The sequence below is a fragment of the Arachis stenosperma genome, chromosome 2, assembly GCF_014773155.1.
Source record: "Arachis stenosperma cultivar V10309 chromosome 2, arast.V10309.gnm1.PFL2, whole genome shotgun sequence".
Classification (NCBI taxonomy): Eukaryota; Viridiplantae; Streptophyta; class Magnoliopsida; order Fabales; family Fabaceae; genus Arachis; species Arachis stenosperma.
The window spans coordinates 46596119-46614133 of record NC_080378.1 but is presented as its reverse complement, the minus strand read 5'-3'; the positions used below and the strand labels follow the sequence as shown (position 1 = coordinate 46614133).

The 18015-nt window shown below is 37.8% G+C and overlaps 1 protein-coding gene across 3 annotated transcripts; it reads right to left on the bottom strand.

The window, feature by feature from the left end:
- Nucleotides 1–8753: 8753 nt before the first annotated feature.
- Nucleotides 8754–14658, bottom strand: LOC130961415 (uncharacterized). 3 transcript variants are annotated; one of them, XM_057887293.1, is made up of 3 exons: nucleotides 13647–14658; nucleotides 10654–10702; nucleotides 8754–9677 (listed from the first exon to the last, which is right to left on the bottom strand). In XM_057887293.1, exon 1 carries the CDS (start codon nucleotides 14587–14589, stop codon nucleotides 13702–13704), a length of 888 nt encoding a protein of 295 aa, XP_057743276.1. In that variant the 5' UTR covers nucleotides 14590–14658; the 3' UTR covers nucleotides 8754–9677; nucleotides 10654–10702; nucleotides 13647–13701. The 3 variants fall into 3 exon arrangements, with proteins under 3 accessions (XP_057743276.1, XP_057743274.1, XP_057743275.1); XM_057887291.1 differs by having other exon boundaries at nucleotides 10654–14658; XM_057887292.1 differs by lacking the exon at nucleotides 10654–10702.
- Between the last annotated feature and the right edge of the window lie 3357 nt (nucleotides 14659–18015).

The following is an 18015-nucleotide window of genomic DNA, read 5'->3' as shown; positions in this document are numbered from 1 at the left end:
GGGAAAAGAGTACATCAGGGAGTAGAGTTCGCTTTTAACTATAGTACCTTTTTAAATTACAAGCATGCCACGACCTTGGTAGCTCAGTGCCATTTAGGTCGGTTACTTTATAATAACCTTTCCCTAACACTTCCTTGATTTTGTATGGCCCCTTCCAATTTGCGGCGAGCTTTCCATCTCCTGATTTGTTGACTCCGATGTCGTTTCTGATTAGGACCAGGTCATCTAAGGCAAATGTTCTTCGAATGACTTTCTTGTTGTATCTGGTAGTCATCCTTTGCTTTAGTGCCGCTTCTCTTATCTGGGCATTTTCTCGGACTTCGGGGAGCAAGTCGAGCTCCTCTTTGTGCCCTTGTACATTTCCGACCTCATCATGGAGAATTACCCTTGGGCTTTGCTCACTGATTTCTATAGGAATCATGGCTTCTACGCCATAAACTAGTCGGAAGGGTGTTTCTCCTGTGGCAGATTGGGGGGTCGTCCTATAAGCCCACAATACTTGAGGGAGCTCTTCAACCCAAGCTCCCTTTGCTTCCTGTAATCTCTTCTTCAATCCTGCCAGTATGACTTTGTTAGCTGCCTCGGCTTGCCCATTGGCTTGTGGGTGTTCCACCGAGGTGAATTGATGCTTGATTTTCATACTGGCTACCAGATTTCTAAAGGTGGAATCGGTGAATTGGGTTCCATTGTCTGTGGTGATGGAATAAGGTATTCCATACCTTGTGATAATGTTTTTGTAGAGGAACCTGCGACTTCTTTGAGCGGTGATAGTGGCTAGTGGTTCTGCTTCTATCCACTTTGTGAAGTAATCTATTCCTACGATCAAGTATTTGACTTGTCCTGGTGCTTGGGGAAAAGGACCTAACAAATCCATTCCCCATTTTGCGAAAGGCCAGGGGGAAGTTATACTGATAAGCTCTTCTGGAGGAGCCACGTGGAAATTTGCATGCATCTGGCATGGCTGGCATTTTTTCACAAAGTCTGTTGCATCTTTCTGCAAGGTCGGCCAATAGAATCCTGCTCGGATTACTTTCCTGGCCAGTGACCTTGCTCCGAGATGGTTTCCGCAGATCCCACTATGTACTTCCTCCAACACCTCGGTGGTTCTTGAGGTCGGTACGCACTTCAGCAATGGCGTTGATATCCTTCTTCTGTAAAGGACATTTCTCACCAAAGTATAATGTTGTGCTTCCCTTCGGATCTTTTTAGCCTCTTTCTCCTCTTTGGGGAGGATGTCGAATTTCAAGTATTCGACTAAGGGATTCATCCATCCGAGGTTTAGGCCGACTACCTCAAGTACCTCTTGTTGATCCTCTGTTTTTGATACCGAGGGCTCTTGGAGGGTTTCTTGGATCAGGCTTCTATTGTTCCCTCCGGGTTTGGTACTTGCTAACTTGGATAGGGCGTCAGCTCTGCTATTTAGATCCCGAGTTATGTGCTTAACCTCGGTTTCCGCAAAGCGCCCGAGGTGTTCCAAGGTTTTTTCCAAGTATTTCTTCATATTGGGGTCCTTCGCCTGATATTCTCCACTTATTTGGGAAGTCACCACTTGTGAGTCGCTGTAGATCATCACCTTTGTAGCGCCAACTTCTTCTGCTAACTTTAATCCGGCTATCAAGGCTTCATATTCTGCCTGATTGTTTGAAGCCGGAAATTCAAATTTTAGGGAGACCTCTATCTGGGTTCCTTTTCCATCTACCAATATTATACCTGCGCCGCTCCCTGTTTTGTTGGAGGATCCGTCTACATAGAGTTCCCATGTAGTCGGTTTTTCCTCTTGTTCTCCTGCATGTTCTGCAATGAAGTCGGCGAGGCATTGGGCTTTAATTGCTGTCCGAGTTTCATATCTCAAATCGAACTCGGAGAGCTCTATCGCCCATTGAACCATTCTCCCTGCAACATCCGTCTTTTGGAGGATTTGCTTCATGGGTTGGTTTGTACGGACTCTTATTGTATGAGCCTGGAAGTAGGGTCGTAGCCTTCGTGAGGCTATCACTAAGGAGTAGACAAACTTCTCTAGTTTGTGGTACCTTAGCTCAGGGCCTTGTAGAACCTTACTGGTAAAGTAGACCGGGTGTTGACCGACCTCGTCTTCTCTGATCAGGGCTGATGAGACAGCCCTGTTTGCCACGGATAGGTATAGGACAAGGTCTTTTCCCGGTACTGGTCGGGTTAAGATAGGAGGCTGGCTTAAGAATTTTTTGAACTCTTGGAACGCCTCCTCGCATTCCGGAGTCCATTCAAACTGGCATCCCTTCCTTAATAAGGAGAATAATGGAAGGGATTTTAGTGCCGATCCTGCCAAAAATCTGGAGAGGGCTGCAAGTCGGCCATTGAGCTGTTGAACCTCTCTTAAACAAGTCGGGCTCTTCATTTCTAGGATGGCTCTGCATTTGTCGGGATTGGCCTCAATCCCTCTTTGTGTTAGCATGAAGCCTAGAAATTTCCCTGCTTCTACTGCGAAGGCGCATTTTGCGGGATTTAGTCTCATCCCATGCAACCTTATAGTGTTGAAGACTTGTGAGAGGTCGGTTAAGAGGTCGACTTCTTGCTTGGTTTTTACCAACATGTCGTCGACGTATACCTCCATTAAACTCCCTAAATTGGGGGAAAACACTTTGTTCATCAGCCTTTGGTACGTGGCTCCTGCATTCTTCAGTCCGAATGGCATGACCACGTAGCAATAGTTGGCTTTTGGTGTGATGAACGATGTTTTCTCTTGGTCGGGTTCATGCATCGGGATCTGGTTATATCCCGAGTAGGCGTCCATGAATGATAGGTATTGGTACCCTGAGCTGGAGTCCACCAGGGCGTCAATACTCGGTAGGGGATAGGGGTCCTTAGGACATGCCTTATTCAAGTCGGTGTAGTCGACGCACATTCTCCATTTACCACTTTGTTTTTTGACTAGCACTACGTTGGCTAGCCACGTTGGGTATTTGACCTCTTTAATAAAGCCAGCTTCCAGGAGCGCCTGTACTTGCTCCTCTACTATGGAGGTCCTCTCTGGACCGAGCTTGCGTCTTCTTTGCTGTACAGGTCGGGACCCTGGGTAAACCGAGAGCCTGTGAGACATGAGCTCGGGATCAATCCCGGGCATGTCGGAAGACTTCCAGGCGAAGAGGTCGGAATTAGCTCTTAGGAGTTCACCCAGCCTTTGTTTCAGGGTTTCCCCTAGGTTGGCTCCTATGTAAGTGTTTTTTCCTTCCTCCTCACCGACTTGTATCTCCTCGGTTTTTCCTCCCGGCTGGGGTCGTAGCTCTTCTCTAGTCCTTGTGCCGCCCAGCTCTATGGTGTGGACTTCTTTGCCCTTTCCTCTCAGATTTAGGCTTTCGTTATAGCACTTCCTTGCCAATTTTTGATCTCCCCTCACCGTTGCTATTCCTCCTGGAGTCGGGAATTTCATGCAGAGGTGAGGAGTTGATACCACTGCTCCAAGACGATTAAGGATAGTTCTGCCGATTAAGGCATTGTAGGCTGACCCTTCATCGATGACTATAAAGTCTATGCTCAGAGTCCTTGATTTTTCCCCTTTTCCAAAGGTGGTGTGAAGGGGTAAAAATCTCAGCGGCTTTATTGGCGTATCTCCTAACCCATATAGGGTGTCGGGGTAAGCTCTCAACTCTTTTTCATCTAACCCTAGCTTGTCGAAGGCGGGCTTGAAAAGGATGTCCGCCGAGCTTCCTTGGTCTACTAGGGTTCTGTGGAGATGGGCGTTGGCTAGGATCATAGTTATCACCACGGGATCGTCATGCCCGGGGATTATCCCTTGCCCATCTTCTTTTGTGAATGATATAGTGGGGAGGTCGGGTGTCTCATCCCCGACCTGATAGACTCTTTTGAGATGTCTTTTACGAGAAGATTTGGTGATCCCACCTCCCGCAAATCCTCCTGAGATCATGTGGATGTGTCTCTCGGGGGTCTGTGGTGGAGGATCTCTCCTGTCCATATCCTCTCGTTTTCTCTTTCCATGGGTGTCCGACCTCTCCACGAGATATCTGTCAAGCCGACCTTCTCTAGCCAGCTTTTCTATCACATTTTTGAGGTCGTAACAGTCGTTGGTGGAGTGACCATATATTTTATGGTATTCGCAATACTCGCTGCGACTTCCCCCTTTTTTATTTTTAATAGGTCTTGGGGGTGGCAGCCTTTCAGTGTTGCAAATTTCTCTGTATACGTCCACTATAGAAGTCCTTAGAGGAGTATAAGAGTGATACTTCCTGGGCCTCTCGAGACCGAGCTCTTCCTTCTTCTTGACTTCCTTTTCTCTCTCCCTAGAGGAGGAAGTGGGTCCAGGTCGCGAACTCAGGTCTCTTAGTTTGGCATTCTCTTCCATGTTGATGTACTTTTCGGCCCTTTCTTGTACATCACTTAGAGAGACGGGGTGTCTTTTAGATATGGACTGTGAGAAGGGACCTTCTCTAAGTCCATTGACTAACCCCATTATTACTGCCTCCGTGGGCAGGTCTTGGATCTCTAAACATGCCTTATTGAACCTTTCCATATAGGCTCGTAAAGACTCTCCGACCTCCTGTTTTATTCCCAGGAGGCTCGGCGCATGTTTTACTTTATCTTTTTGGATTGAGAACCTCATCAAGAATTTCCGTGAGAGGTCTTCAAAACTAGTGATGGATCTTGGGGGGAGGCTATCGAACCACTTCATCGCTGCTTTCGATAAAGTGGTCGGGAATGCCTTGCATCTCGTAGCGTCGGAGGCATCGGCTAGATACATCCGACTTTTAAAATTGCTAAGATGATGCTTTGGATCCGTAGTTCCATCATAGAGGTCCATATCAGGGCTTTTGAAGTTCCTTGGAACTTTTGCCCTCATTATGTCCTCGCTGAAAGGGTCTTCTCCACCTGGGAGTTGATCTTCTCCTTCATCGCAGGAGTTCTTGAGGGAGGATTCTAGCTGCAAGAGTTTTCTTTCTAACTCTTTTCGCCGTTCCATCTCCTCTCTAAGATACCTTTCGGTTTCTTTTTGCCTCTCCCGCTCTTGTTCCAATTGCTCCAGGCGGCTATGGACTAGTCCCATCAATTCAGTTACGTGGGATGGTCCGCCCTTTTCTGATTCACGTCCATCTGAGGAGTTTACCTTCGGATTCTTCATTCCGGAGGTACCCTCTCTGTGTTGGTCGTTGTCTTGTTGTTGGGCCATGTCTTCGTTATCATTACCCATGTCCAGATTCTCTTGTTCAGAATCTGTCTCCACATGGCCTTCCTCGTGGGATCTATCCGCCATCGTTGAATGATCTCTCGGGTCCCCGGCAACGGCGCCAATGTTACGGTAGGTAACCGGAGATTAATACGATGAATGGCGTTCGGCGGCCCAAGTGTGTGATGGAGGAGAACTCCAGGTAGGTCCGCAACTCGGGAGGCTCCGTCCGACTTGTGCTCGCGCGTGAATGGGGGGTGGTACCTGCAAAGACACTCCGATGCCTAAGTTAGCAAGAGTGTGAGCAGGTCTAGAGAGTATTGGACTTAGAGATACCTGAAGGGTGTCAGTGTATTTATAATGGTGAGCCAATAACCACCGTTGGTGTAGTGCCGTATCTTTAGGGTGGTAACCGTCCCTATTATCTTGGGGAGGTTAAGATATGGCTTTATGAGGCGGTTAGAGGGATTTTAGGGGCGGTTACTCATTTGAATGAGTGTTTATCTGCCAGCTAATCTCATAACCGACTTCTTCATACTAAGTCGTGGTTGATACCGACTTCTTATGTGAAGGTCGGCACTTAGCTAGGCTCTAATCCCTTAGATTAGGCCTTTTAGTTGGACCTGGGCCTTTGTATTGGGCCAGGGTATGAACAAATATAAAACTCAATTTTAATCCAAATGTACTAGAACAAAAATTGAAACGAAACTTAAGAGTTTCTAGAATAATCTTATTAAGGAAAAACGCTCGTGCGCGAATATTTCACAACGTATATCCATGTTGCTAGGGAGTAAGGTGCTAAGTAAAAAAACTCACAAGAAAGCCACGGTTTTATCTGCCTAAATGGATTATTAGGAATCAGAAAAATATAATTTTTAATTTTTTGTGACCTTAGTCTATCACGGTCACGTGGATATAAATTTTGCATGATTCAGAGATCATTTGATATTTTTAGTATAGAAAAACAATTGAAATGTCAGCAACGTTTTAGAGTAAAAGTTCAAAAAAAAAGTATAAGAAAGTCTAAATATTTGAGAAAATATTAAAAGTAGTGATCCTTAATTCCTTATAGAAGAAAAGATACAGAGTTAAAAAATTCAACAAAGATAAGAGCTAGTTCTAAGATGACTTATGTCTTCAGTGAAAAATACATATTGACTGGGTAGGAAAACTCCGTCTGAAAAAAAATACAGATCGGACAAAGAACTCAGCCAAAAAAAAACATACTAACTAGGTAGAATTATTAGGTAAGAACACTCACTTTAAAGGAGAGTGGCATCTGATTGATATAGATTTGCCCATATGATACCCTATTTCTCACTAAATGCACATTCGTTATAGCAATATTCTTATTATAATTTTAGCCTAGTTGACATGGATAAATTTGTGTGACTTTGGTATCTAACTTACATAGAGACACCCATATCATACCTATGCTGACTGATTTAGTGGAGAAATCATATTCAGAATTCGTCCTGAATAATATTGAGTGTGGATAGTTAATCGATGCATGAATTTATGATCTGCACTAAGGACAGATATACACCATCTTATTTGCGCATTTGCATTTGCTTATGCTTGTTTACTGTTTATCTTCTTTGTGTGTATGCTATCTATTTTCTGTGATTTATATGTTTGTCTGTTTTCTTTTTAAACTGTATCCATTGAAAAGTGAGAGCTTAAGATAAAATAAGATTGGTATAGACCCCAAAAAAAGATGGCAAGAGAAAGTGATACCCGTGTCGCAATTATGGAAAGGAGAGAAGAGAGTTAGCATATATAACAAAACCTCCGGTAATTAAGAATACACCTAAGCTACCACGCTAGAATCAAGAACTCTAGGATTCACAAATGTTCAGTGTTCGCGGTGACACGTTGGAACCATATCGGTTCTCATCCCCTTTCCTTCTACATTTTCCCCTACGGATGGAGCATTTGGATATGGTCAGCCCACGGGATGCTATTCGTCGAGCTGCCAGAAGACCACGTGTTCGCTGACTGCGCCCTCGACGTCGAGATGTTTGTTGACCATCCGCTTTTATTCCTTAGATTTTGTTTTCCCTCATTCTTGTAGTACTCTTTGAGGGATTAGCACTTGATATTTTCTTTTGCTAGCCTAGATGGTGCTTAGGGGTTTGCTACAGGGGCCAGGTGTTCGAAAAGTCGCTAGTTTGGACAATCTGTATATATAATTATGTATATATATCTATATCGAGTCTGTATGTACTAACTCTTGTGGATGTATATTTATGATTACTGTGTTATTTGTTTTCTATGGCTATGTTATTAATTATTTTTAGAGGCTTGCTACACATACAAATCTTTTTGACTTACAAGTTTTACAAGTTGCTACACATTAGAATCTTTTAATGCGTTATTTAATTTCCAAAGCGCTACACTCACCGTGAATTATGAACGACTCCTCTTCCTCTTCCTCTTCCTCTTCCTCTTCCTCTTCTTCTTCTTCACTCACCGTGAATTATGAACAACTCATCTTCATCTTCCTTTTCCTCTTCCTCTTCCTCTTCTTCTTCTTCTTCTTCTTCTTCTTCACTCACCGTGGATTATGAACAACTCATCTTCCTCTTCCTCTTCTTCTCCTTCTTCCTCCTCCTCCATGTATTTCTTCGTTATTCTCTTTGCCTTTTCATTAGTTGTTTTATTTGCGTTTATTACTGGTATTCTTGCTTCGTTTTTTTTCGATTTTCATGGTTTCTGAAATCAAGCTTTGAAATCGTTTTGAAGATAATGAAACTTCAGAAATACACCCAAACGATTATAGAAAATACACCCAAACGATATTTCTTCGTTATTCTCTTTGCCTTTTCATTAGTTGTTTTACTTGCATTTATTACTGGTATTCTTGCTTCTTTTTTTTCGATTTTCATGGTTTCTGAAATCAAACTTTGAAATCGTTTTGAAAATAATAGAACTTCAGAAATACACCCAAACGATTATAGAAAATACACCCAAACGATTATAGAAAATACACCCAAACGATATTTCTTCGTTATTCTCTTTGCCTTTTCATTAGTTGTTTTACTCGTTTATTACTGGTATTCTTACTTCTTTTTTTTCGATTTTCATGGTTTCTGAAATCAAGCTTTGAAATCGTTTTGAAAATAATGAAACTTCAGAAATACACCCAAACGATTACAGAAAATACACCCAAACGATTATAGAAAATACACCCAAAGGACACTTTATGCATAATTCAGAACTCTTTCTCTTTCTCCTCCTCATATTCTGCTGCTTCTTCTTCTTCAAAAATGATTTCAGAGCTTGATATCAAAAAATAATGGAAATCAAGAATAACGAAAAAAGAAAACAAAGAGAAAAGCACGTAAATGAAGAAGGAGAAAGAGAAGGCAAAAAACGAAAGAAAAGAAGAAGAAGAAGAGGAGGAAGAGGAAGAAGAATGTGCAGCAAAAAGAAGAAGACGATGCAGTAAAATTGTGCAATAACGGTTGAAGAAGGAGAAAGAGAAAGTAAGAAACGAAAGAAAAAAAGAAGAAGAGAAAGAGGAAGAAGAACGTACAGTAACGTTCAAGCGCGTTAATATAATAACTTGTAAAAACTTGTATAAAAAAATGCTTGTATATGGAGAATTTCTCTTATTTTTATTATTATCGCCTTAGTTTATACTCTGAGTTTTATATATTTGCTGAGGTCTGTAAGTGATTCTAACTTAACGGCGATAATATGTATAAACCTGACTAACTTATGCAATTTTGCTAAAACGACAAGCTTATATGTAAATAATAGTACAGAGTCTAGGGTGTTTAAGAGTTACTAGGATGTAACATCTAATGAACGAGTGACATGAACCTACCAGAAATTGGATTGTTACAAAAAACACTTCAACAGTTTCTTCAATTAACTAATTGGGACACTAATGAAACAAATAAATATAGGAATTAGGATTTTAATGAGAAAATCCAATTATAAAATTTAAATCAAACATCTATAGCACATACACGCATCCATTCAAATTTGAGATCAACCCTTCTCTGAAATCTTACCAACAAGGCAATCACCGATACATCTAATCCAATTATACTTAAGTGGATTATCAACATCAATTATAAACGACAAGATTTTCTCCCGAATAGTTGTATTTATTGGCAATAAAAATGTTAATGCTACAAAAAGAAAGCTTGCCTAAACCTTGGACATACTCTTGAATTTTATACCATGATATCTCTCAATTGATTTGGAATTTTTATTCCCTTTGAGTTCTGAAACCATGGGTTCATGCTCTTCAGTAACATGTGAAGGCAATCCTAACACAGCTCCAACAAACTCCAAAGTAATATCTCCTCTTCCTATCGAGTTTATGAGCTAAAATTTCAAAGGATTATATGCTTATGCAAGTGCCAAAATCAGATTATGGTTTAAATTCCCCTTGGGAATATCCAAGAGGGATCCAAACCCCATTGCTCGCAACTCTTTGCTTTGCACATTACTTACAAATTTTGCAGAAAGTCTACATGTTTGGTGCGCATTTGGTGTCAACATAGCACTACATGGATGAAAATAAATTGTCAACACAGTAAACAACATAATCAAAATAAAGATGACAAATAATAAAACAGAAACAAAAAACAGAAAAACTAAAGGCAAAATAGCTTTCTCCTCTCCATCCCCTTCGAAATTTCATCGGGTATTTTTTTTTTCCATCTTTCCTTACTAATCTCTTTGATCCATTTTTTCTAGTTCCCTTGGTATTATTTTTGGTGCAATCTTCTTCCGCGTTTTTCTTCAAATAAAAATTTAATAATGCTATAATCAAGTCAAGAACATAAATCCAGCAAAGCTTGTTCATGTACACAAAGTCTAGAAATGGCCTACACAAGAAGAGCATGCATGAAATTCCGAAAAAAAAAAAAAAAGTTACGAAGTGTGATTAAACCAGAGATATTCATCTTCCCTTATTTAAATATAGAGATCCTATACCCAATAAATCAAACACAAGACCTAAATCAAAACTCAAACCCATCTTATAATCAAACACCATTATAATGATAATCAAACACAAACTTCCAAGTACCGAGAATAAACATGAAGCTTTCTTGTAATATGGCATTCAACAAAACAACTAAACAAGTAGTCAATTATTGTATATATTTATGATAGCAACAACATGAAAATCAATAAAATGTGCTATCTTTGTCAATTTATCAAAAAATGGTTACTAGATAATCCAAAAGAGAAGGTTGCTTTGAAGAGTAGCATCTCCTTTGAAGTAAAAATCGGTCAAATTGTTCCATTAAAATAATTTTTTATATCCAAATGAAAAAGTGATGACTCATGAAAATTGTAGACCCACGAAACATGGATTAACCAAAATCCTTCCGTTTCCAAGCACTAATAGCCAAAATGGTCCAACAAAATCGTTAGTCAGAGATGATGATAAGGAAAAACACCAAAAACAAACAGAAACACCAAAAATGAAAAACAACTCTCCAGTGAACAACGAATTAGGAGCAAGGAATTACCTCTCCAGTGATGAGAAATTGGTTACCGACCATGATGAGTGACATGACACTTGATGCGTCCAGAAAAATCGCGAATCCGAGGTATGTATAATCAAACACAATTATAATCAAACACAAGACCTAAATCAGACTTGAAATCGAGTATTTGGGAGAAAAGAAATAACAAATGAAACAAGGAAAAGACCCTCATCGAGTTGCACTTTGCCAAAATGTAAAAGCAGGGAAGACGACCAAGTTTTGTTTGATTATAGTTTAGTGGCAAATACATAGCGCAAAGACGAAGATGGTGGCGGGTGTGACAGAGAGAATGGCAACTGAGTGGGGGAGGAGGTGGTTATGGGAGGAGAGGAGTGCATGTGTATAAGACATAAGTAAGAGTGAAATTCTTTTTTTTTTCGGTTTTTAAATTTTTGCATTTGTATACCATAAAAGCATTTAATTTCAAATCATTTCAGCTATTTCTTGAGAAACAAGTGAAGGATATTGTTTGAGCATGGTTGTAAAAAAGCATTTACCCAAAATGCTATAATTTTATTAAGTTGACCGTACACAGTAAGTTGACCATTTAGTCTTAGCGTGTGTTTGAATTGGTATTTGTTAAATTGGAGTTTGAATGAAAGTGATATTATAGAATTGATTTTGGGTAGGAGTGAGTTTGTGTCATAGAATTGCCAAAACTGATTTTAATAAAATAAATATTGTTTGGATAATATTACTTAAAATCACTTTTAAATAGATAATTACTAAAAAAGACATGACATTAAATTATACTGTAATTTTTTAACCATGTTTAATTTTTTGATATTTTTTCTAATATGTTTTTTATATACTATTTTTTTTCTAATACTCTTGATATTCTTTTTTAATACGCTATAATATTTACTATTATTATTATTTATAATTATTTTTTTGTTTAATTTATTTTATCTAATGAGATCAATAAATCATATTAAAAAAAAGAAAATAATAAATATAATACACAAGATTCCCAATAAGTGTAAAATATCAAACCAAATAAAAATTAATAAAAAATAAAAAATAATAAATAAGAAAAAAAAAAAGAGAATTCACATAAAGAGAAACAATAAAAATTTCATAAATAAAACAATAACATGTATAAAAGATATGATTGATAGAAAGAAATTACAGGTTTAGAGTTAATGGCTGAATGCTGGTTTGTGAACACAAAAGCTAAGAATCTTTGCTTCCTGAAAACCTGGGTTTGAAAGCAAAGTTTCATCTGTGTTCACAAGAAGCAAAAAGTATCCAAACCAAAAATTGAAGCATTCAAGCAACTTGAATGTGCTTTTCACCTCCCCAGCGCCAAAACAAACACACCGAGTAATTCTATCACACAAAAATAGTTCTTTTTTCTTTTTAATACAAACCAAACAAATCAGATTATTTGAAAATCACTATTGCTAAACAATCCAAACATAAATGATAAATTAATTATCGCATAATTAATTATATGAAAAAGAGATAAATAAAAAGTTTAATCTTTCATCTTTTTCCAAAGTCCAAACACATTAAACATTTATCATTGCACTATTAGATCTCTTTATCCAGTGCTGCTGTTATTTTGTATCCAAGAAAACCTTAAATGAAATTACTGAAATATATTTAAATATAAATAGGTAAACACAGATATAATTTTATACAAAGTACAATGGTATCGTGCTATCTATGTAGCTGATCCCACTGAATACAAGGCTTAGTTTAGCTATTATATTAGAATGCACTACCAAATGATGACATGCAACTCTGGTTACTTTCCTACCAAAGGAGATAAACCATATGGATGCTGTACTACAATGCAGTTATTAGTACATTCTAATCCAGGCCATCAAATGTTCCAATCTGATATAAAAACAGGAATAGGAGTATACAACATAGGCTTCAAATTCCATAACAGAACTATAACTAAACAACAAATTTTTGTTTAGTGTTGACCACTACATTTTATGGGATTAAAAAAGTTATAGTAAATTATAGACATGTATCAGTTGCATGTTAAAATTAAGTCATTCTTCTTCTATGACACACAATCAGGCACTTTTCGTTCTCTAAATGAATTAAATATTAGTCATAAGTGATAAGTCACACCAAAATACAATGAAGTATCTCCAAATAAAATAATTTGAAAAATGAATAAAAATGCATTCTCTATTGCCTTTTTTTCCATAGATAAAACAGAACCAACACAATTAAATATAACTATAGAGTTCAACAACAGTCAAAACAGAGGTCTGGAACCAAAATTACTTGCTTTTGCTTTCGATAGATTTTATATATAACTAATTATTGAGAATACTCGCATAAACAAGATAAAAGAATAGGAAATTGTTTTATCTTCACTTTGTATTAGAACTTTTAATTACAACAAAGCAACTGATTTAAGCATACAGATCCTTCCTAAGACAATTGCTAGAAGCACATCCAAAGTATATAATTATTAAGTAAAACAGAAGCAACCTGTATTGTTCCTATAAGGATTAAAATCTAATAGCTGACCAAATCATGTTCTTATTGATGATGCTATAAGTGAAAGATCACTAACTTCCGATGTGTTTCTTGAGTAGAATCATACCTCAAATTTATCAGCAATACAATTGTATTTAAAAAAATAAAACTTTATATAAGTAGAAGTCTATAAAGAATGCTATGCTATTGAGAATTGACTATAACTCAGAAATCATGAATCATCAGATCTGTGACAAAAGAAAACACCCTTGCCACCCCAAACTCTGGATCAAGTAAAACATTGAGAACATCTTTGACTACACAAAATACGCAACGGCCAACACCTAAAGTTTGTCTGTAGTTTTTCCTATGGATCTGCCTCTCAGGTTTTGCTAATCATAAATAATATCTCATTGTAAAAGAAGTTGCAATGTATGCATGAAATCAAGCTCTTATCAATGCTATATTTTTCGAATCTTGATGTGAAATATGGGCAACAAACTAAAAGGGGGGTGGGAATCACAGCGTACCTAACGAGGGACACATTGAACACATTCCATCAAAACCACAAGAAATCAATAACTCTCACTCGATCTCCAGTTCGGGAAGGGCACGCATCCGAATGTTCGTAGATTCAATCTCAGATAGCAACGGCCCCTTCCCCTCCCCACCACCAGTTCTCAAGCTCCTATTCCTTCCCAAAACCACAACCAACCCAACAGCCAATACCATCACCACAAGAGCATGAAGAGTGAACAGGAAATTCACCAATGCAAAACCCCTAGCCTTATCCTGCTCAAGCTCACAATGCACATCAACTACGTCGTCCTGAGTTGACATTAATAACAAAGAGGAAATCTTCTTACACCCTTTCAATCCAAGAGCATCAGTGTAAAGCAAAAACCCTCCTTGCAACAACCATGTTCCCTTGAAGACCAATCCGCAACACAACAGGAACTCCGCAAAAAAAGCAGACGGTTTAAACGACAAGTAAATGCAAGAACCGGCACAAAGCAAAGCCAGCCAACCTATGAATCCGTACACGTCAGCAGCGAGACCTGAAACGCCGGTTTCCATAACAGAATACTCCATGAAGAAAACAACACCGCCGAGAACGTACACAAGGGTTTCACTGATGAGTGATGACGTGGCGTTGTACTCGTGGACTATGATCAAGAGAATCAAAAACCAGAAAGCGAGAAGCGCGAAAGACTGTTGGAAGAATGAGAACCTGTAAGAAGGGTGGCCGGAGAAGGAGAGGAAGAGGAAAAGCTCCGAGAATGAGGCGATCGGGAGTGTAATGAGGAGAGCGTAGAGATCGAGATTCTTCCATTTGGGATCTGAGAGGTACCATAGCTTGGATCTGAATTGGGAAGGGCTGTGGAGGTAGAGGGAGGAGGAGGAGTGCAAGCGGCGGAGGCCCACTGGGAAGAGTAACAGAAAGGCTGAGAAATGGGTCGCAATGGATGCCATCTCTTCTTGTGTTGTATTGTGTTGCGTGTGTCACTATTTTGGGAATTAGGTTTCTCCAAAGTCTAAAGTCTAAACCACTATTCCATCATGAAATGACGATGATTTAATTACAATTGCCCCCTTGAAAGAGAAAAAAGAGAAACGGTCAACTTAGACGGGTCCGCCTAAAATAGTGGCAGTTTCTAATGGATTTCTTTTCGAAATAAATTTAAAGAGTAAAGTATCGTTTTTGTTTCTAACGTCCGGGATAAATTCTATTTGTGTCCTAATGTTTAAATCGTCCTATTTGTATCCCTAATCTTTGTAAAAGTGACTTAATGTTATCCTGCCGTCAATTACACATCATGAACGCTTTAGTTTGAGTTTTAAAAATCTCTTCTTGAAGTTAGAATACAAATGTCTAGGATAAAATCGATAATCCACTCCGAAAAATAGCTCACCAAAAGTTGAAACTAATTCCTACAACATTTACATAATTAACTTTTCTAGGGACATAATTCGAACACATCCAAGTGAGACCTAATTGAGAATGAATACATCCAAGTGAGAATAATTGAAAAATATAATCTGATTTGTTAGTATAATTAATAGTAGGATAACATTGAATCACTCTTATAAACGTTAGGGATACAAATAGGACGATTTAAACGTTAGGGACACAAATAGGACTTACTACAAACGTTAGGGACAAAAACGATACTTTATTCTAAATTTAAAAACATATTTATTTCCAAAAACTTAAAATCTAATTTTTTAGATATGTTTTTTTTATTTAAGGTAAGTTCGGCTGAACCTCCGGCGAAGTTCGCTTGACTACCCGACGAACATCAAGTGGAGTTTCTAAAATAAAAGTATGGCTGCTGGAGAACAGAGCTCAAAAGCGCAATTTCATTCTCCTCTTTGGCTCTCATCTTGCTATTTTTTCTTTGCAATGTCAATAAATCCATTGTTATCTATTCATTATGATGGTGAAATAGTGTATCATAAAGAAGGTTCTATTATTTTTAAGTCTATGCAACCAATAGTTACGTACATGACACCAGAAGTCAACCGTCTAACCGTGCTGAAGAATTTGATATTGCATTCCGTTAGACAACAACACACGAAAAAAGTAAAAAAATTTCATACAGATATCCAATCGAAGTAGATGACAATTTATTTTATAAAAGGTATGTTACAATTGTCTTTGCTCTATTGTTATATATTTATTAGTTCACGGTTTTGAGAAATATTTTGTTGTTTTGAGTTAAGTATCGGTTACGTGACGACGAGGACGTACGTCTTATAAGGTCGTGGCACAACCGATGGACAAATGTTCATCTATTGGAAGTAATCATGTTTCTCGTTATGTTGGGTGGAAGAGGATCATTTGCGGATATTGTTGATGATAGTCCGTTAAGTGGATCTATTAGACGAAATATCAGAGGGACGATGATCGATCTAAATATGCCACCTGAAGGTAGTCAAGATGGCTCAAACGTTGAACTTGGTAATGCTGACATGATGGAAGATAATGTTAAAAGTTATGAGGGTTCTGCTATCAAGGATCCGATGATAGATCTGTATGAAGTTAACCTCGATGACGGAGACGATGCTGATGATGAACCAAGGGAAATTCCTCATGATGGTGACGAGAAAGACACAACTAGAAAATGGATTAATACAGACAGATTTACCGATAGATTTAGTCTCTATTACAGACAGATTTTTGGTTACCGACGAAATTATCGACAGATTTTGTCCCTATGTAAAAGCCTCGTCGGAAATTATTTACCGACGGATTTTTTCCGTCAAAAAATTACTGACGGATTTTTACCAATTACCGACAGATTTTCTCTCTGTAAAGTCTCCATCCATTTCCCGAAGACGACGAACTTTTCGACGGATTTTCTGTCTGTAATTACAGACGGATTTTTCGACGGATTACAGATGAATTTTCAGACGGATTTTCTATCTGTAATTACAAACAGATTTTCAGACGAATTTTACGTCTGTAATTATAGACGAATTTTTCGACAGATTTTTCATCTGTAATTTGAACTTTGGAGAATCATCTCACACTCTGATTACAGACAGCAAATCCGTCTGTAAATTCGTCAGTAAGAAAAAATATAATTGTTTTAGATTTTTTCATTGCAAAATAAACTTGTTTTCATACAAAATAAATATAAATTTAATACAAATTTTTATCTAATTTGTATTTGAATATTTATATTATTTCAAAAAATAAATAAATTCATCATATTATTAAATTAAAAGAAAAGTACTATAAACAAACAAGTCAATATAATTCAAAACACAAACAAAGTATATTGATACATCAACTATAATAATAAGTAACAACCATACATCAACAAAGTGTATTGATACATCAATTATAATTCAAAACAAATACCATTGAAAAAAGAAAACCTGTAAAATCTGTACCGTGGCATACACTAAAGGTGTATAAAACAATCTACTCTTGTAGCTAACCACTATCAGAATTGCCTAAATATAAACATAAACCTAGTCTAAAATTAGGGCCAAACCGAGTTAAAGTTGTTCAATTCTTCTAAGATCCATTCAATGTTTTCTCTTTCTCCTGACGACTTGTTCTACTAAGACCTCTGGATTTTTTCTGCGAGCCACAATAATTTTTGGAGGAGTGATAACCACTGTAGAAAGCATAGAAAAACAAATAGAAACAATTGCGTAAGCCAAACAATTTTCAATTAAAAATCATAATCCATTTGCAGAAGATAAACATATTATAAAAAGAGAAACAGTGACTCTTACTTCCAATACTCTTCCTTTTCTCTTTCACCTTCAGCACTTTAGACTGGACATCTATCTATTATAAGGAGTCATAAAATAATACCCGTGTTTAATTGATGTTTTTAGCCATTTGTGTAATCTATAATATAAAAATGCAGCAATCAAAGTGAGCTTCCTAAACCTTTACACCAATGCATAAATGTATTCTTATTTGAAGTTAGGACTTAGTTTTAAGCTAAGTATAACACCGTTAACTGTTTGCTGGTGGCTCTTTCGCAAGGTCCCCCACTATCTCCTGTGCATTTTGGAGGGTGTAAGCTTGGTATTTTCATCGACATAGCCAAGATCGCCACCCCCTGTTTATTTATTATTTCGTTATTATTAGACATCAGCATATAATGATTAATTAACTGAGTTTAATAAATTAATTAAATAGATCTACATGCTAGCTAAATATGGTTTATGTCCATCTTTATCGAACAGATTGAAACAAGAAACAAATTAAACATACATGTATAAAAAAGTTAGAAACCTATATATTACCGTTGCTTGAACAGCAGCGAAGATGGCAATGGTGTGGTATCTGCCAATCATCAAAGTGAAAGAAGGAAATGAAGAATGAAGCTTGAAAGAAAGAAAGTAAGTAAAAGGGATGGGAGGATATAATCT

Bases quoted from the DNA above. Each gene is read 5' to 3' on its own strand.
- LOC130961415 (XM_057887291.1), bottom strand. From the start codon at position 14,589: ATGGCATCCATTGCGACCCATTTCTCAGCCTTTCTGTTACTCTTCCCA.